Source organism: Cetorhinus maximus, chromosome 10 (assembly GCF_964194155.1).
Source record: "Cetorhinus maximus chromosome 10, sCetMax3.hap1.1, whole genome shotgun sequence".
Lineage (NCBI taxonomy): Eukaryota > Metazoa > Chordata > Chondrichthyes > Lamniformes > Cetorhinidae > Cetorhinus > Cetorhinus maximus.
Genome location: NC_135888.1, coordinates 109,589,529 through 109,610,318, shown reverse-complemented (window position 1 = coordinate 109,610,318; position 20,790 = coordinate 109,589,529). Strand labels below are relative to the sequence as shown.

Here is a 20,790-nt window from a genome sequence, read left to right as displayed (position 1 = left end):
ATGACCTTTAGGGCTAGAAGAGGCTACAAGAGATAGGAAGGGCCGATGCCTCTGAAGAATTTAAAAACATGGATGAGAGTTTTAAAATCAAGCCTTTCAGACCAGTAACCAGTCAAGGTCAACAAGGACAGGGTAGGTGGGTGAATGGGATTTGGAGGAGTTAAGATATGGGCAGCAGAGCTTTGGATGTCTAAATAGCAAAGTACTTGGATATACACTGGAAGTGTTGTAACCTTCAAGGCTATGGACCAAGAACTGGAAAGTAGGATTAGGCTGGAAGGCTATTTCTTGGCTGGTGTGGGAATGATGGACTGAATAGTCATCTTCCATGTTGTAAATTTCTAGGATTCAATCTTTAGCAAATGAACTTGTAATTTGGCTAATATAGCAAATAAATGAATAAATGACAGGTAAACCGCTTTTGTTGGTGTTGGTCGAGGGAGGAATATTGAGTTCATCCTTAATATCACCTGAGTCATGGCCTTTGTCTCATCCAAAATCTGGCACCTCCACAATGTGACATTCCCTCAAAACTGCATTGAAGTGACATCTTAGATTATGTGCTCAAATCTGTAGTGGAGCTTAAACCAATACGTCTGAACAGACAGTCAGTTTGCTTCCGGATTAATTCCAGTAATTATTTTTGAACTGGCTACCTGGTAGTGTGCAAAGTGGTTTAGCAACTAAATGAAAGCATACCTCTTTTTAATTAACACACAATATTTCAGCTTTGTGAATCTTCTTTAAGGTGATTAGGCGGAGTTTTGTTACCTGAACTTTTTAGGACAGTCAAGGTTTTTATTATCTCATTCTTGTCATTCCTATTGTTTTTTTTCTCTTGATTATTATTGTGGCATGTGATATTGATTAAAGTGACAGCAGCTGCTATTAACTAACACCCTTCCTCCACTCATTCGCTGCATGTAGTATTTCTGTAAATTCATGCCAAAATCTGGCCACATTTTGATTTCTCTTTCTTCCCTGGGGGCAGGTCATTAAGTCAAGGCAGCACAAATTCCAATGTGCTAGACTCAGTGCAAGGTGGGGGACACAAGAAGCGAGTGCGCCGCAGCTCCCTGCTCAATGCCAAGAAGCTCTATGAAGATGCACAGATGGCTCGAAAGGTGAAGCAGTATCTCTCAAACTTAAATGTTGAGACTGACGAAGAGAACATCCAAATAATGTCACTGCAGTGTGAGCCTGCCTATAGCACATGTAAGTGAACTATAGAGATTTTGTTCTAGTAAATTTTAAATAAAGAACCTTCTAGGAGTTTATTTACTGTGCATAATTTTATTCAAAGAATGAAAGGGCCAGATTTTACTGTCAAAATAATGGCCACGCTAATGATGCTTGCTATTATTTATGCATAAATGACGAGTAGATGGGAGGTTAAATGAGGAAATCAAGGTTTGTTGTCCAAGTTCCTCCACTCTGCCTTTAGTTTCAGAAAAATGACATCTTGCTGTTTGCCTCGCCATTGAAATGCATTGAGCACTGAAATCGCTGTATTTGCATGGTAGCTATAAACTAAACTTGCTTATTTTGTCATTTCAAGTCTAAGTGCCTTTTAACAAAGTGAAGGTGTTAAATACCACCAATCAACTTTTCTGGCACTGAAAATTAATGATTACAAGTGTGGAATCTCATTCCTTCATGTTTTAATAGTTGGAGATTTTAATTTTTTTTTAACTTTTCCTCTCTTTTTCTCTCCCTTAATCTAATATTTCTTTCTCTCTTTTATATTGCTCCTTATGTACCTGATTTGACATTGAATTCACCCACTCAAATTTATAATCCCTTCTCAGTATTCGCACTGTTGGTTTCACAATCCTTCAATCTGACTGGCTAAGGAAATGCATATTTCATTCACTGTTTGCCTTGATGTGCAAAAACTTAACCAAAGTGCCGAAGGGGAGGTCTTACTAATGGCAGACATTGTTAGCTGCCCTGCTACAACAAATTGTGGCCCAGTCATTCTGTTGGAGACCATTATTTTTCTTTGGCTAAATAGATTGTGATTAACGTTTTCTAGTTTTTCCCCTTCCTTTACTATTCTATAACTCTACCAACCCCAGGACTGCACAATAGGAGCTTGAGATGAATCACTGTCATATTTTATATGTTTTCCAAAAGTGGAAATTTGCAAGACTTTCAAGTGACGTTGGGCAGTCATAGTGAGTGGTATTTTATCATGAAGTAGACACAATGGCTTGCTTTACTTTTGGCCCAATGCTGAGCTGGTGGAACTAATTAATTTCTTGGGGGAAAGTACAGAAGGGTCATTTATTTTGCTTCAATTATTCCCAGTTTTGTCCCAAAGTAAATGTGGAATGATTATTGGTTAGAATCAATGACAGCAAATTATCCAATGGTTAATATCTGTTCCCCTCAACCCTCTCCTTTTCTATTCTAAAGCCATTTACACATTGTTGGAACAATTTCATAAACACAGGCTGCCCTTGGGTATCTAATCAAGTGACCATAGTTTATTTGTGACTATAAACATTGAAGGATGGTAGATTTTACTGTCTTGGGAACATCCCAGCCAAGCCTCTTCACTGCTTGCAATTCCAGCATGGGTCACTGGATGGTGATAGGAGATGGAAACTCTGGCTGATTTTCCTGTTTAAGTTGCACCTAGGCCAATTGTAGCATTGCTACTGCTATCCCAGCTGAGTCCACTCAGCACAGGCTGGGAATCATATGTAGGACTCTGCTGCTCTGTGTGGCTCAGCTATCTACTGGCTGAATTCATTGAGCTATTAAGAGAGCATCTCCTGCTTTGATGTCCTTCGCAATATTTACTCCTCAACCAACATTAAACAGATTACCTAGTTTTTAGAATTCTTTTATGGCATATGTGTCACTGGCAAGGGCAGTATTCGTTTCCCATCCTTACTGTTTGTGGGACTTTGCTGCATGTAGTTCTGCTTCCATCGTTCCTACGTTACATTAGTGACCGCTCAAAAGTAGTTAATTGGCTGTAAGACACTAAGGCTGTAAGGGACATTCTGAGGTGGTGAAAGGCATTATGTAATTCTTTGTAATGAGCAGAAGGATCAGGGGAACATAACTAAGAATGTCGTTTTTATTTTTTTTTACATTATTATGTCACAGAGCAATAGATTACAGGTTCGCATCCACAAATATTCCATCTTCCCACCAAATAAGGTACACTACCGATCATTGAAATCAGTCAGTTTAGACCCAACAAAAGGAAATAAAAATCATTGGCAGTGTTGCTATTTTTTAATGCACTATCCAGTAGCCTGTTACAGATTGGAACTCTCGGAGGAATAGGCGCAGTTGTCTATCCAGCCTCTCAGCTGTGGCAGGTGCATGGTTTTGAAAAACAAAGTTAGGGAAGGGGAAAATATACCAAAATAGTTATTAAAATCAGATTTAATCAGTATTGATCCCAAGTGCTTTTGAATGCTGTAAGTTTTACATCCAGGATCACAGATCAGGATAGGGCTGTAAGAATAGCTGAACTACCACTTTTAAAGGTCTGATCTTCCATAGGTGGTAGAGGAAAAACAAAAACAAAAATTCAGTACTGTGTCAAGCACTGCAGTTAAAATTGCTATTAGGTGGCAGCAACATCGTATTGCCACCAGGTGGTTGTTAAGGCATAGCGCACTGAAAGCCAAAACTCTTAGAACCTATTTTATTGCCTGGTTTTCATGTTACAATCAAGAGAAGGTATAACATTCCCTTGCGTCAAATCAACAAAATAAATCCTGACACATTAGGAAAGAAAAAGAAATTTAAGAATGAATCCAAAGAAAAGCAGGAGGGAGAAATCTAAGCCTTGGGACATTGAGCAATGAAGAGACACTAAGGAAGTTAAATGGATTTTCATTAGTAAAATAGTTAAAGGGAGCATAATCCTGTAACAAAGGGAATTGACAGTTTTGTATTTAATGTTTATTGATGATCTGTACTTTGTGTTAAACCAGGATAGGAGGGCTAGGGGACTTGACTGAGAACTAAATAGGCCCTAAGGTGCATTTAGCAACTATTTTCTTCGCACAGTCATTAATTTGGGGCAGAATTTCACAGTTGGCGAGCGGGGGCGGGCCTGACATGCATTTGTGTAAAATGATGCGTGATGATGTCTTCACCGCGCGCCATCGCAATATTTCGGAAGGCGGGTGCTATGAGTTCGGAGGCGCACCCGCCATTAATTAACGAGCCAGCTAAGGCCCTTGAGGCAGAAATTGACATCAATTTTGCACAGCCCATGCGATTTTCAGGTCGTCACATGTGCTCTACGGGCTGGCTGGTAGGCCATATTTTTAAAAACCTCATCCACGCATGGTGTGATGGGTGAGTGGGCTCACTAATGCAAGTTATTAGAACTTTAGATTATTACTTACTGCTATTTGCTTGTGTGAACAGGACAACTTCTTTTCGCTTCAGAGCTGCTTTGACAGAAATAACAGGCTTCAGTTCAGGACCCTGGAGGAATCATAACACTTGGGGCCTTCCAGGTATCAGACAGCCTTCTCTTACCCTGGGAATGGGGATTGTGGTCTCCGCTGGAGGCACCTCCTCTGAGGAGGAAGAGAGGGCCAGAAGTGGGAGGAGGCCAGGAGTCCATAATCAGGCTCCAGGGGAGCCACCTGTGGGAGGACAGGCATAGGCACAAAGGGCGCAGGAAGTGCAAGGCGGAAGGGGCTGCAGAAAATGCCACTATCCTGCTGCCAGGGTTTACAGGTGGTGATGCAGCTACCTCAATATGTCTTAGGTGCAATGCCAAAGAAGGCTCTGTCTCTCAAGGGAGACAGTGACCTCCATCTGTCAGATGATCGGCCTTGAGACCAGCTCTAACTGTGTTGGTGGACACCCCATGCCCGTGGTGCTGAAGGTCACAGTGGCCCTCAACTTCTATGCCTCTGGCTCTTTCCAGGGGTTGGTAGGTGATCTTTGTGGAGTCTCCCAGTCAGCTGTCCACAGTTGTATCAAGCTGGTGATAGATGCTTTGTTCAGGCATGCATTGATTTTCATTCACTACCACACGGACGAGGTCAGCCAGGCAGAGCAAACCAGAGGCTTTGCTGCGATTGCTGGATTCCCCCGCATCCAGGGTGCAATAGACTGCACACATGTGGCCATCAAGGTGCCAGCAGGTGAGCCCGGTGCCTTCACCAACAGGAAGGGCTTCCACTCCATGAGCGTGCAGATAGCGTATGACCACAGGATGCAGATTCTACAAGTCTGTGCAAGGTACCCAGGCATCTCCCGTGACGTGTACATCCTCAGACACTCCCAGGTGTCGAGGTTTTTCAGTGTTCTAGCCTGGCTGGATGGATGGCTGCTGGATGACAAGTGCTATCCCCTCAAAAGGTGGCTTATGCCGCCCCTCCGCCATCCAAGAACAGAGGCTGAGCAGCGATACAATAGGAGCCACGCCTCCACAAGGGCGGTGGTTGAGAGAACCATTGGTCTCCTCAAGATGCGCTTCTGATGCCTGGACTGTTCAGGGGGTGCACTGCAATACCCCCCAGATTGTGTGACACTGATAGTGGTTGCATGCTGTGCTCTCCACAATCTGGTGCTGGAAAGGGGGATGCAGTGGAGGAAGAAGATGTTGACACAGCTGCTCTGGCAGCAGACGATGAGTCCAGTAGTGAGTATGAGGACGAGCACGCTCAGGGGAACTCTGAGGGGATAGACGCTGACCTGGGCAACCTCCAGGGAGGCAGGGACACCCGGGAGGCTTTGATCCAATGCTCCTTCAGCTAGCCTGCCAAAGATGAACCACCACCACCACATGCCAGGGCTGCAGGCTCCATACTCGATACCTGAGAGCAACATTTGCTTGGTCAGCAACATGAACTGTGTATCATTTCAATAAAGCTCAATGACAAACAAGTCACTCATAACATCATGAGTTCCCCTTCACCTGCAGAACTAATGAAGCACCCAGAGGCTTGTTGAGATCCAACACATTTAATGGTTTGCTGCTTGGTATGTAGAAATCAAAATAAATGAAAAGGTGATCAACATCACACCAACTTAACAGTAACTTAAAAGTGGGGCAAAAGACAACCACTAATGATAAGCCTGTGTTATCATCTAGCTTGGATACTGGGTGTCCAATCCATCTCCCACACTGACAGCGACTACCTGAGGTCATTGCCGGCGTGAGGGCTTGCAGGTCCGAGCGCATCCCTAGGAAGCCCTGATTGATGCCCTGAAGGAGCCTCCCCATGAGAATCGCCACTCTCTCCATGGAGGAGGCAGTGCGCTCGGCCATGGGGGTCATTGCATTGCTCATGCTTCGCATGCACTCCTCCATCACAGAGACCATGGCACGCATTCTGTCATGTATCTCTGCCAGATCCTCCCACAGACTCTGCTGGACTTCCAGCATCTGCTGCCTCAGGGATGACTTCAGAGACACATCATCAGCCACCAACTGAGCATGTCCCTGGTCCCCAGCATTCCTCCGACTGCCGGCGCCCTAGGCACACTCTGTCTCCGCCCACACCTCAAGCAAGTGTGAAGTGTCCTCACCACTGTGCACCGAGATACTAGCTGACGATCTTATTCCCACCGAGGTGCTGGTATCTGCGCTGGTGCCTGGCTAGCTGAGAGGGTGTGACGCTGGTGTGTTCATATCTTCTGTGCCCTCAGGGGTCAGTGGCGGCTCCTCAGGCTCCTGAGCCCGAGCGTGCTCTGGTGAGGCTGAAAGGGAGAACAAGGACATTTGATTAGTTGAAGTCGTTACACTGTTAATGTGCATGCCTGGCACCCGGATCAGGATGTGCTCGTCTTTCCATTCTCAGTTGGGATCCCATGTTGGAGGCTGAAATCAATATACAGTCAACAGTGGAATGGTTGCAATGACAGACATTGTGACCTCTTACCTCCCAGTGGTACCCCAACTTCACTGTGGCCGATTGATCTAGGCACATGGCACCTATCCAGTTCCAGTGCCTCCTGCTCGTACCCAGTTAGGAGCAGGAGGTGGGGCTGCCCTTCGCCAGTCTGTAGCCTCTCAGCATTATTGTGTGCTGTCTTCTCCTGAAAGGAGAGAGGAGCATTTATTAGTCCACCCTGTACCTGCATTGCCATTGCAGCCTTGCCTGAGGAAAACCTTTCCGGCCTCATCTGATTCGTGACCCTGGAGCTGCAATACACTCATTCCAAGCAGCCAGGGCTCACCCCCTTGCCCAGATGCTGCCTCCATGACATTTGCCACTCACACTCTTAAGGAATTCCAAACCCACGACCATTACCACCTAGAAGGACAAGGGCAGCAGATAGATGGGAACACTGCCAACTGGAAGTTCCCCTCCAAGTCACTCAGCAACCTGACTTGAAAATGTTTAGCTGTTTCTTCACTGTTGCTGGGTCCAAACCCTGGAACTCACCCCCTAACAGCACTGCGGATGTACTTGCACCACATGGACTGCAGCAGTTCAAGAAGGCAGCTCACCACCACCTTCTCATGGGCAACTAGGGATGGGCAATAAATGCTGAGGTGTGGGAATGGGACGTTGCCAATCTAGCTGCTGTGCCAAGTGACCCATGCCAACATGGTACTCACCCTTCCCGATCGCAGGGAACCACTTGCGGTATTGCACCCATGTGAATCTCACCACATCGTGGGAGCTGACCCGTGATGCCGCCACCTCCCAGGCATGTTTGGTTAGGTTGGGCGGGGGGCTGCCTCCTCCCGTCCCTTGGGATAAAGATATCCTGGCGTGCTCCCACCTCCTCGAGAAGGGCAGTGAGGCACTCATCGGAAAACCTCGGGACCGACTGCCCTGCTGACCTGCCCTTCCACCTGTCCTGCTTTCCGATGACGTTGTCCATTGCCGCTAATCGAGCTCAGTGGCAGATGACCGAACTCAGTGGCAGATGACTAAACTCAATGGCAGCTAACTGAAATCAGCGGCAGCCTTAGGACGGCTGCCTGCGCCATTTTTGAATAGGCTGCTGGGTCACCATTGGACCCGACAGACATTGGCCTCCCGCCGCCGCCCGCCCCTTCCCGCAGATCTCGGGAACCGCGAATTATACTGGGTGGGCCTTAATTGGCCTGCCCGCGTAAAATCGTGGTGCGCGCCCGCCCGCCAACTGAAAAATTCTGGCCTTGGTGTAGAAATCCACCTAGTTAATGTTGGCTCATTCCAAACATTCATAAGAAAATTGGAGCAATCCTTGAATCAGCAGGCGACAATTACATTTCAAGTTATGAGCAAGAAGAATATTGGCCAGATTGGATTTTGAGACAGCTGAGTGGTAGAGCAAGCTGTGTTGGTTGAATAATCCATTCCTGTTCCTACATTTTTGTATTCTTATCAAACCACAAACTGCAGTATTTCTGGTTATCAGATGACATGTTTCAATCATATAGCCTCTTGGCTCCGACGACATGCCAGATGTTATACAAAGAGGAATAATTGGTTCTGTATATTTCACATTATAACACACTATATTGTGTTCCAGTGCAGTAATGTATCTTGAGAGTTCAGATGATGCTTTGTTATCTTATTATCTCAGTTTCTCATGTAACATAGTTCAGTCTTATGTATATAATTACCTTCAGCTAAAAATGCCAGTCATCCTTCACACTCAAGTTGGCTAATATTTGATTTTTTCCATGACAGTAAGCAAGACTTTTGGAGAGAGGCGATCATATAAAAGCTCAGATATGTCTCCAGGAACTATGAGGTCATGCGGTCAACCAGGAAAACACCAGCCACAGCAAAGAATGAACCAAGCCCTCCAGGTGCCATCTCTGCACTCTTCACGCAAGAAAGTGCCAACTGCGCCATTTGGTAACTGCTTTACTACCCATTCCTTTGCTAATAAATATCACTTATTACAGTGAAATGTAGTTACAGAGTTGCAGCCTGACGCATGTTTTTATATATTGCTTAAGTGTACAGGGAAAAACTTGCACATTAGCATAACTTCTAACAATGTTAGTAGAATGGCAGTGATCTAACAGAAAATTACTTCTGCACATTTTCAGTTTTAAACTGCAAGTTACTGTGTGCAAATGTTCGTAATATCCCCCATTGTGAAGAATTGGAGGATGGAGTTTGAGTTTCAGAAATGTGGTGAGAGACAGTGAAATAAATTGAGCGAATTTCAAATCACAATTAGGAGGCTCCAATGACATTGTCATTTTAATAACCTTCTAAATTTATCCTGCTATCAATTTTAAAAATAACTTATGAATTGACTTCAGATCTCTGAAGGCGGAGGGGCATGTTAGTGGGGTGGTGAAAAAGACATATGGGACACTTGCCTTTATCAATCGAGGCATAGATTACAAAAGTAGGGAGGTCATGTTGGAGTTGTATAGAACCTTGGTGAGGCCACAGCTGGCGTACTGTGTGCAGTTCTGGCCGCCACATTACAGGAAGGATGTGATTGCACTGGAGGGGAGAATCACCAGAATGGGATGAAACATTTAAGTTATGAAGAGAGGTTGGATAGACTTGGGTTGTTTTCGTTGGAGCAGAGAAGACTGAGGGGTGACCTGATCGAGGTGTACAAGATTATGAGGGGCATGGACAGGGTGGATAGGGAGCAGCTGTTCTCCTTAGTTGAAGGGTCAGTCATAAGGGGGCATAAATTCAAGGTGAGGGGCAGGAGGTTTAGGGGGGATGTGAGGAAAAACTTCTTTACCCAGAGGGTGGTGACGGTCTGGAATGCGCTGCCTGGGAGGGTGGTGGAGGCGGGTTGCCTCACATCCTTTAAAAAGTACCTGGATGAGCACTTGGCACGACATAACATTCAAGGCTATGGGCCAAGTGCTGGAAAATGGGATTAGGTAGGTAGGTCAGGTGTTTCTCATGTGTCGGTGCAGACTTGATGTGCCAAAGGGCCTTTTCTGCACTGTGATTCTGTGATTGTGATTCTGATTCTGCACTGTGATTCAGTTTTTTTCTTGTAATTTTATTTGTATTTCTTCACAGTTTGGCATAATACGTTCAGGTTTTTTTTTTAATTTGTTCATGGAATGTGGGCATCGCTGGCTAGGCCAGCATTTATTGCCCTTCCTAATTGCCCTTGAGAAGGTGGTGTTGAGCCACCTTCTTAAACTGCTGCGATCCATGTGTTGTAGGTACACCCACAGTGCTTTTAGGAAGGGAGTTCCAGGACTTCGACCCAGTGACAGTGAAGGAACAGGGATATATTTGCAAGTCAGGATAGTGAGTGGCTCGGAGGGGATCCTGCAGGTGGTGGTGTTCCCAGGCAGCTGCTGCCCTTGTCCTTCTAGGTGGTAGAGGTCACGGATTTGGAAGGTGCTGTCAAAGGAGCCTTGGTGAGTTGCTGTGAGTTGCATCTTGCAGATGGTACATACTGCTACCACAGTGTGTAGGTGGTGCAGGGATTGAACATTTAAGGTGGTGGTGCCAATCAAGTGGGCTGCTTTGTCCTGGATGATGTCAAACTTAGTAAAGATTATTCCATCACACTCCTAACTTATTTCTTGTAGATAATGGACTGGCTTTGGGGAGTCAGGAGGTGAGTTACTTGCTGCATAATTCCCAGCCTCTGACCTGCTCTTGTAGTCACAGTATTTATATGGTTAGCCCAGTTCAGTTTCTGGTCAATGGTAACCCCCAGCATGTTGATATTGGGTGATTCAGTGATGGTAGTACCCTTGAATGTCAAGGGCAGATAGTTTGATTCTCTTTTGTTGGAGGTGGTGATTGCCTAGCACTTGTTTTAAGGTATCTGAAGTGACTTCTCAACTGAGAGCACACAGTTTATAGAAGGGTATTAAATTTATTTTTTTCAATATTACCCCTCGACATCATTGCCCCTCTTAATGCTCTTAATAGTTGATTATGTTGTTAAAGATACACAGGTGATGGACATTGTTCGATTAAGGATTGAGAGCACAGGTGTCAGCCGTGGCTCAGTTCATAGCACCCTCGCCTTTGAGTCAGAAGGTTGTGGGTTCATGTCCCACTCCCGGAAACCAAGAACTGTGAATGTGCTCGAAAGAGTTACATACGATCTGTTGATAACTCGAAAGAGTTATAAAGACAATCTGCTGGGACACTGAGTTAGTAGTTCAGAGGCAGAGATCTGACAATGCTGCATCTTGTGAATAAACCTACTATCAAGAAAATGATCTGTATCTTGTTTTGTACTTCACAATCTGGCTTGGATCCATTTAACAAATGCTGCCAACTCATTGCTAACAGTGGTCTCCTGGAATCCTTTCCTTGCTTTGTCTTTTCCCAAATAGTTGCTATTCTTCTACCAGGCAAGACAAAAAACATCAGAAGTCTCTTTGGTGGGAGAACCATAAAACTAATTGCAATCTTATTTTCGCAAAATGTTCACGTTCATTTCAGTGAGGTATACTGAATTATGATCAGTGGTGAGATCTTTGGCTGCTATTTTCCCTCTTTAGTTCAGCAACACCTAAAGCCAATTCTAGTGCTCTTTACTCTTAACTTGTTTCAGCCAGCATAATGTTAGCTTTGTACAGTCCAGGAGTCACACCTGATAACCTAGACCTACATCATGATCCAGGACCCTGGGATGTGGGGGATTTTGTATGGAGGGATAGAGCTTCTGAAGAGCAGGGGAGCTTGGGATGGGGACTGGGGGGGTGGTGAGGAGTGACTGTCCTGCTCCTAGCCCACAAGCAGTGCTGTGAAAGTGCTTACCTTCTCCATGAAGCCATCCTCACCCTTCTTCAGGTGCCAGGTTTCATAAGGCCTGGGAATCCTCGCTGCTCACTGTCAAACCTATAAAGTAGGTTAAATAAGAGGCTACCAACCTCATTAAAATACTTAAATTTTCAATCTGCCTCCTGAGAGTATATTGGCTGCTCGTCCCCTGACCTTGCTCTATAAAACTCAGAAGTGGGTAGCTTGGGGTCAAGGTTCAGAGCTTTAAAATTTTAATGTCTGCCCCAAACCCAACACGCCAATTTTTGTGGGCTAAAACTGAATACATTGACTCTAACCTTAGCACTGTTACGAATCTCAGCCAAAATGGGGAGAACCTCTTTATTATTGAGAATTTATTCCTTGTGCTTGATGACAGCATCCTTCTGCCCACTGTGTAAGTAGCCATACACTCCCTGTCCTTGCAGCTTTATTCTGTAACTCAAAGGCCAGATTGCAGTTACTGAAGTTTGTATTGAGAACATCACGAGCAGGTGTCAGAGGTTTTAGGTTCAGAGACGAACAACAGAGCATGTGAAAATAAATGTGGGTTGTAGTTTCATGAAACAGGTGCTTTAACAACTAAACAGTGATATGGTATTGAGATATTTGGAACAACTAAGTTTTTTTTATTCATTCGTGGGATGTGGGTGTTGCAGACTAGGCCAGCATTTATGGCCCATCCCTAATTGCCCCTGAGAAGGTGAGCTGCCTTCTTGAACTGCTGCAGTCCATGTGGTGTAGGTACAAATGCAGTGCTGTTAGGGAGGGAGCTCCAGAATTTTGGCCCAGCAACAGTGAAGGAATAACAATATATTCCCAAGTCAACTTGGTGAGTGACTTGGAGGAGTACTTCCAGGTGGTGGCATTCCCGTGTGCCTGCTACCTTGTCCTTCTAGATGGTAGTGGTCGTGGGTTTGGAAGGCGCTGTCTAAGGAACCTTGATGAGTTCCTGCATCTTGTAGATGGTACACACTGCTGCCACTGTGCATTGGTGGTGGAGCGACTGAATGTTTGTGGATGTGGTGCCAATCAAGTGGGCTGCTTTGTCCTGAATGGTGTTAAGCTTCTTGAGTGGTACTGGAGCTGCACTCATCCAGGCTAGTGGAGAGTATTCCATCATGCTCTTGACTTGTGCCTTGGAGTCCCAAGTTTAATGCCCTGTCTATGTGTTAGCTGCTTTCAGTCAGGTTGAAAGTGGCATCTATTTAGCTCTTCAGGGTTGAGGACGGAGAAAATCATTCAGGGTTCCAGGCCTTGTTAATTTAGCCTTAATCCCTAGATTCTGGAAAGGGTCCATCAGATTGAAAAATAGCGAACGCAACCCCTCTATTCAAGAAAGGAGGGAAACAGAAAGCAGAAAACTACAGGCCAGTAAGCCTACCAGCTGTCATAGGGAAAATGCTAGAATCTATTGTTAAGGAGGTGAAAGCAGGGCACTTAGAAAACCTTAATGCAATCAGGAAGAGTCAATATGGTTTTGTGAAAGGGAAATCGTGTATGACTAATTTGTTAGAGTTCTTTGAGGTTGTAACAAGCAGGGTGGTAAAGGGGAACATGTAGATGTGGTATACTTGGATTTTGAAAAGGCATTCGATAAGGCTTCACATCAAATGTTACCACGCAAAATAAGAGTTCATTGTGTAGGGGGTAACTGAAAAGCATGGACAGGAAGCAAAGAGTAGGGATAAATGGGTCGTGTTCAGGTAGGCAAGGTGTAACTAGTGGATGGCTGCAGGGATCGGTGCTGGGGCCTCAAATATTTACAAACTATATCAATGACTTGGATGAATGGACTAAATGTATGGTTACTAAATTAGCTGATGTCATGAAAATAGCTAGGAGAGTAAGTAATGAAGAGGACATGAGTTTGCAAAGGGATATAGATAGACTAAGTGTGTGGGCAAAAATTTGACAGATGTGGGAAAATTTGAACTTGCCCACTTTGGCAGGGAGCATAGAAATGCAGTATACTATTTAAATAGAGAGAGAGTACAGTGGTACTGAATGACCTGGGAGTCCTGGTATATGAATCACAAAATGTTAGCATGCGGGTCCAGCAAGTGACAACATGAAAGAGTTTTATATTCTGGGAAAAGTAACTTCCACAGTAGTGGTGAAACAGTGAGATTTACAGATCAAAAGGGAGAACATATATGTAAAGAAAGATGGAAAGCTGTTTGTGGTGACGCCGTGTGAAATCTTGAAAGGTGCACTGTGTGAGACAGACCTATGGAAAAGCCTCTGGCAACCCTGTGCTGTTTCAGTGACCAAGGTTGTGTTAAAAGCCTTTGGAGTTCCATTGTCGAATGAGAGGGAGAAAGAAGCTACGAAATACCTCCCAGCAGTGGGTGCTTGTGGTAGTATTGCTAGATGTTTTATATATTAAGAATCTATTTGGACTGTTGACTGAGAGGGGTGTGTAGTTGGGAGTCTAGTTAAGTAGAAGTCTTGTGAGAACTGTTGTAAAACTAAACATAACAGTGTAACTGTAGCCTTGTGTGCTTAAGTTTTCTTTTGTTAATAAATGTGTTAATTTAATCTTTAAATTCTCTAAAGGCGGGAGTGGACTCATTACCTTGACTTCAGTGCGCAAACCTTCTCGTAATAGATACAAATTGCAAAATCGTTGTGATAGTGAGGCCAGGTTTCCCTTTGGGTTTTGGTCAGCCTGGCAAATACCACCTGCCATATCATAACACTACTGCTACTAGTTTGTTTGTATTTCAGGTTAAAAGGTGTAGACTTCTGAGCAAGTTCAGGTCTTGTTTGTGATGGTTCTCCCTCAGCTGTTTTTAGTCAAACTACAAATTCACACAGTGAAGAATAGTATTGGTGAGTTATCAGCGGGTTCCAGTGCCATTAGGATTCTATCCCAGGATGAATCACTGTCAACGGTTGAGGAGAGATTATGATGTCAGAAATTGGAAAAACAGCATTGTAATAGCCCTGTTAATTTTGTTTCTCCAGGTACTAATTCTCCACAGTCCTTGAAGAAGGCTCTAGTCGTGTCTAATGAAATGCAAGCAGATAGAAGCAAGAAAAATGCTGAAGATGCAGTGTCAACCACATCTTCTCAACTTTCTTCGCCTCCTGTATCTCCTCAGAGCTCTCCCCGCAAAGGTAAGCCTTTAGCCATGGAGCATCATTTGAACAGCACCAAACTTCAAATAAGCACTTAGTCCTCGTGGTAAAATCTTACATTATTGTGATGAAACATTGGGCTTACAGGATGGGAACTGAGACTCATACTGGCAGATCTTCATAGCAGTTGCACTTTGCCATTAAAATTAAAATATCTTCTATTGGCAGCGTAATTTTTCCCAAATACAGGCAGGGATGTACTTTGTGCAGGAATTATTTCCCATAGCAATTTTGACTTGTTTGAAAAGCATTAAAAACTTACAACATCTCCCAAGACCTCCAATCAACTGCAGTTAAATTTTGCAATGTTCATTAAGTTACTTGCAGTTATCAGATATGTGGAAATAGCTGTGTTTTAACTCTGTACAAAGTAATTGGAAGTTTACAGAAACACATCTTAAAGTAGAATTATATAGCTAATTTTCATTGATGAGAAGTAGTTTCTTTCTCAGTGATGCAGAAATTACAGTATAACTCTGGAGCGAAGTCCCAACTGGCTCTAGGATAAAACATCATGATGCTCCATCACTAAGGCCATAAGTGTTTTAGCACATGGCAGTACTGGACATATCTGCTTGGGTGTTAGTTAGCAAATATTTTTTCAGAATCTTGCTGGAGCAGTGCATTTCATGGCATGCCCTATTATAATTTTTTCTGCACCCTTCAGCGCGATAGTGTTTTGTTGCGTAACTCACTGGAAGTGGGAGCTGATAAGGGCAACTGGGCATCTGGGACCTCCAAAACCAGCACTGGTTACCAGCATGTCTCCTTAACCAATGAGATTGAACGGTTGAGAAATACGCAGAAATAGCTAAGAAGGAGGGTGAATTAGAATCAAATCAGGGATAAAAATAAGGCAAGTAAGATCAGATTAAGAGAGCGAAAAAGTGACAGAAAAGAAAAAAAGATACATTTTTAAAATCACTAAGAACAGCTTATTATCGGAAGGAAGAATACTCCAAAATTTAAATTGTTCAGCTTCTGAGCTGCAGAGGCTGATTGGCATTGCATTAGCAATTATTGTGTCATTAAAAAGGTAATGGATTGTTATTTACTCAGACTTAAACTTTTGTGGTGAATTTAATGTACAACTCCAACAAGTTCTTAAAAAGTAGTCACTTGGTGGGGAGGCGGTGGCTGTCATCCTGTGAGGCTGACACTGAGATACTATTTGTGCAAAGCAAATGGTGGAGCAGCTTAAGTTGACCAGCAAGTTCTGGCAATTTACAATTTGCACATTAATAACAGTGTGATTTCTTTAATGTTATTTTTCCAGTGAGATTTGACCCAGTGAAAGCATGGTTGGTAATGCTCTTTCATAGAGTTAATCATTTGGTAGTACAGAATTTGAGTATTGCTGAAAAAATGAGGCATTTTTTGTCAAAGCTTTTAGTCTTGCACTCATCAGCACAATTCACAAGAAACCCAAATGTAAAGAGAACAACAATTTATACTACGAGTCTGATTGGTTGGCAAGTGGATTGTGATTGGTAGAGGCATTGCCTTGGAGAATGCACCAGTTAATGGTGACTGACAGTTAACTGCCAAGCATTGTTTGAAATTTAAGTCAGGCAGCTTAACTCTGGTCAAGGCTCTGCTCTGAGGAATGTACCAATGAATGGCTGTCACTTATTTTGTTTAGCTGAGACAGACTCAATGCGTGTTCATGTTCATTCTATCTACAAAGGACAGGGCCCTATGTATTAATATATGTAGCTTCCGGTACACGCAAATGCACCACACTACAAGCCTGATTGACCATCTTAAATTGGTTGTTAGTGTGATTCTTAGCACACTGAGGATTATTGAGCACATGTTTTCCAATTGTGGAATCACATCTAATGTTGGACACTGTTTTGAGTTTTGCAAGCACGGGCTGGCTGGTACAGTCTGTACCTTGCCCATTGCGAACAGTGGAAGGGACATGCTGTTTGATATGGTCCGCCAGTCTTTGGGACGTACAGCCTACATACCTAGCATTGGTGGTCATCTTCAGAGATTCTATAGACTCTGGAACAGTTCCTACAGATTGGAGGGTAGCTAATGTAACCCCACTATTTAAAAAGGGAGGTAGAGAGAAAACAGGGAATTATAGACCAGTCAGCTTGACATCGGTAGTGGGGAAAATTCTTGCATCCATTATAAAAGATTTAAACGCTGAGCACTTGGAAAACAGTGGCAGAATCGGACAGAGTCAGCTTGGATTTACGAAAGGGAAATCATGCTTAGCAAATCTACTGGAATTTTGGGAGGATGTAACTAGTAGAGTTGATGAGGGGGAGCTAGTGGATGTGGTTTATTTGGACTTTAAGAAGGCTTTCGACAAAATCGCACATAAGAGATTAGCGTGTAAAATTAAAGCGCGTGGGACTAGGGGTAGTGTATTGAGATGGATAGAAAACTGGTTGGCAGACAGGAAACAAAGAGTAGGAATAAACGGGTCTTTTTCCGAATGGCAGGCAGTGACTTGTGGGCTACCACAGAGATCGGTGCTGGGACCCAAGCTATTCACAATATATATTAATGATTTAGGCGAGGGAACTAAATGTAATATCTCCAAATTTGCAGATGACACAAAGCTGGGTGGGTGGGTGAGCTGTGAGGAGGATGCAGAGTTGCTTCAGTGTGATTTGGACAAGCTGAGTGAGTGGGCAAATGCATGTCAGATGCAGTATAATGTGGATAAATGTGAGGTTATCCACTTTGGTAGCAAAAACAGGAAGGTGCAGATTATTATCTAAATGGCTATAAATTGAGAGAGGGGAATGTGCAATGAGACCTGGGTGTCCTCGTACACCAGTTGCTGAAGGTAAGCATGCAGGTGCAGCAGGCAGTAAAGAAGGCAAATGGTATGTTGGCCTTCATAGCGAGAGGATTCATGTACAGAAGCAGGGATTTCTTGCTGCAATTATACAGGGCCTTGGTGAGACCACACTTGGAATATTGTGTGTGGTTTTGGTCTCCTTATCTGGGGAAGGATGTTCTTGCTATAGAGGGGGTGCAGCGAAGGTTTACCCGACTGATTCCTGGGATGGCGGGACTGACATATGAGGAGAGATTGAGTCGGTTAGGATTATATTCGCTGGAGTTTAGAAGAATGAGGGGGGAACTCATAGAAACCTATAAAATTCTAACAGGACTAGACAGGGTAGATGCAGGAAGGATGTTCCCGATGGTGGGGGAGTCCAGAACCAGGAGTCACAGTCTGAGGATATGGGGTAGACCATTTAGGACTGAGATGAGGAGAAATTTCTTCACCCAGAGAATGGTGAGCCTGTTGAATTTGCTACCACAGAAAGTAGTTGAGGCCAAAACATTGTATGTTTTCAAGAAGAAGTTAGATATACCTCTTGGGGCGAAAGGGATCAAAGGATATGGAGAGAAAGCAGGAGCAGGCTATGAGTTGGATGATCAGCCATGATCATAATGAATGGCTCGAAGGGCTGAATGGCCTACTCCACCTATTTTCTATGTTTCTATGTAGCGTCATACTGACACTGAAATACATATACCGCATTACTCATTTGTGTGATAACAGAACGTCTTTTTGGTTTGATGGCAGCATCTTGTTAGTGGCAAATACCACTCATGTTGCTACTGCATGGTAGCAGAGTGAAACAGCTAGCTTCACCTGTTGCTCAAATTTTTGAGGTACCTTTCCCTTCCAGGGTAATCAGAGATAGGCAGGGCACTTTTCAGGGCTGAAAGCGGCGGCCTTTGGCCTGGTTTTGAGTTTGCGTGATATACAGCGCAAAATGATCTGATCAGGGTAGCCATTGTCCCGCAGGATGCCTTTGAAGTGCCCTATTTCGACGTCAAGCTTGCATGGCGAGCAAACGGCTTGGGGCCTATTTACAAGGTTGCTGATAAGGCCAATCTTATAGTGTGTGGAACTGCAAGAATCCCAGTGTGTATATTGACCAGTGAAGATAGGCTAGAGGTAGACTGTGGTAGAGAACCCCCTGGCAGATTTCTCAACTAGTCAAGGAAAGGGAGTTCATTTGGCTGCTCCATTTCGAAGGTGAATTTGAGCACAGGATGGAGCCCATTAAAACATGTAAGGAAATTATTACATGCAGCTGCAGATTTAAATATAGCAAACATATCATCCACATATCAGAAATATGCGAGGGGTAGGAGGTTGAGTGTTATTCTATCAAAGACGCGTTTCTTATGGAACCCAGCAAAGATGTTTGCAAGAGCTGGACTGAGAGGGGATCCCTTGGCAACACAATCTATTTGGGCGTGCATGAAGTCGTTAAGACTGAACTCAACTGTGCGGGTTGCCGAGTTCATAAGTTCGATGAATACTGATGCACGCAATGGTGGGGGGTCTAGATCACCATGATATAATGCTGCAGTGCAAATATCTATGGCTTCCTTAAGTGGAACACTGGTGAATAGGCTAGCAATATCAAATGAGCACATGGACACAGCATTGCTATCAATATTCAAGTCCTGCAAATAAGATCAAAAGACATGGGAGCAGAAGTAGCCCATTCAGACCATCGAGCCTGCTCCGCCATTCAATGAGATCATGTCCTGCCTTTTCCCCATAATCCTTGATTCCCTTACTGATTAAAAATCTGTCTACCTCAGACTTGAATATACTTAATTTCCTAGTCTCTACAGCCCTCTGTGGTAAAGAATTCAACAGATTAACAACCCTCTGGGAGAAGAAATTCCCCCTCATCTCTGTCTTAAATGGGAGACGCCTCACTCTGAGATTACGCCCTCTGGTCCTAGACTCACCCACAAGGAGGAACAATCTCTCAGCATCTACCCTGTCAAGCCCCCTACGAATCTTATATGTTTCAATAAGGTCACCTCTCATTCTTCTAAACTCCAATGAGTACAGGCCCAACTTACTCAACCTCTCCTCATAAGAAAATCTCTCCATACCCGGGATCAACCTAGTGAACCTTCTCTGAACTGCCTCCAATGCCAGTATATCTTTTCTTAGATAAGGGCACAAAAACTGTTCACGGTATTCTAGGTGTGGTGTAACTAGTGCCTTGTATAGTTTTAGCAAGACTTCCCTATTTTTTAATACTCCATTCCCTCTGAAATAAAGGCCAACATTCCATTTGCCTTACCTATTACCTGCTGAACTTGTATGCTAGCTTTTTGGGATTCATGCATGAGGACCCCCAAATCCCTCTGTGCTGCAGCTTTATTCTGTCCTTCTCCATTAAGCAATATTCAGCTCCTTTACTCTTTTTGCCAAAGTGCATAACCTCACATTTTCCCACATTATATTCCATCTGCCACGTTTTTGCCCACTCACCTTAACCTGTCTATCCCTCTGTAGACTCTTTGTCATCCTCACCACTTGCCTTCCCACCTATTTTTGCGTCATCCGCAAACTTGGCGATGGTACATTCATTTCCCTCATCCAAGTCATTAATATATATTGTAAATAATTGTGGCCCCAGCACTGATCTCTGTGGCACTCCCCTAGTTACAGGTTGCCATCCTGAAAATGCATCCCTTATCCCAACTCTCTGTCTTCTATTAGTTAGCAGGTCCTCTATCCATGCTAATATACTACCCCCAACACCATGGCCTCATATCTTATTAAGTAGCCCTTTGTGTGATACTTTATTGAACGCCTTTTGAAAATCCAAATATATTACATCTACTGGTTCCCCTTTATCCTGCTTGTTACCTCCTCAAAGAATTTTAATAAATTTGTCAGGCATGATTTCCCCTTCATGAAGCCATGCTGACTCTGCTTGATTAGATTATGCATTTCTAAATGCTCTGCTATTACATCCTTTATAATAGACTCCAACATTTTCCCAGTGACAGATGTTAAGCTAACTGGCCCAAAGTTACCTGTTTTTATTTCCCTCCCTTTTTGAATAAGGAGGTTAGAATGGCAGTTTCCCAATCCTCTGGGACTTTTCCAGAATCTAAGGATTCTTGGAAGCTTATGCCTAGTGAATCCACCATCTCTGCAGCTTTTTCCTTTAATACCCTA

At 43.9% G+C, this 20,790-nt stretch overlaps 1 protein-coding gene across 9 annotated transcripts in view; it reads left to right on the top strand.

Moving 5' to 3' along the window:
• LOC144685938 (rap guanine nucleotide exchange factor 6-like) overlaps nucleotides 1-20,790 on the top strand; it is a 412,496-nt gene that overhangs the window by 373,359 nt on the left and 18,347 nt on the right. For all 9 annotated transcript variants that reach the window (XM_078550986.1, XM_078550991.1, XM_078550990.1 and 6 more), the window contains 3 exons: nucleotides 992-1,215; nucleotides 8,628-8,798; nucleotides 14,634-14,786. In XM_078550986.1, coding sequence (XP_078407112.1) covers nucleotides 992-1,215; nucleotides 8,628-8,798; nucleotides 14,634-14,786 — 548 coding nt within the window. The remainder of the gene's footprint in view (nucleotides 1-991; nucleotides 1,216-8,627; nucleotides 8,799-14,633; nucleotides 14,787-20,790) is intronic.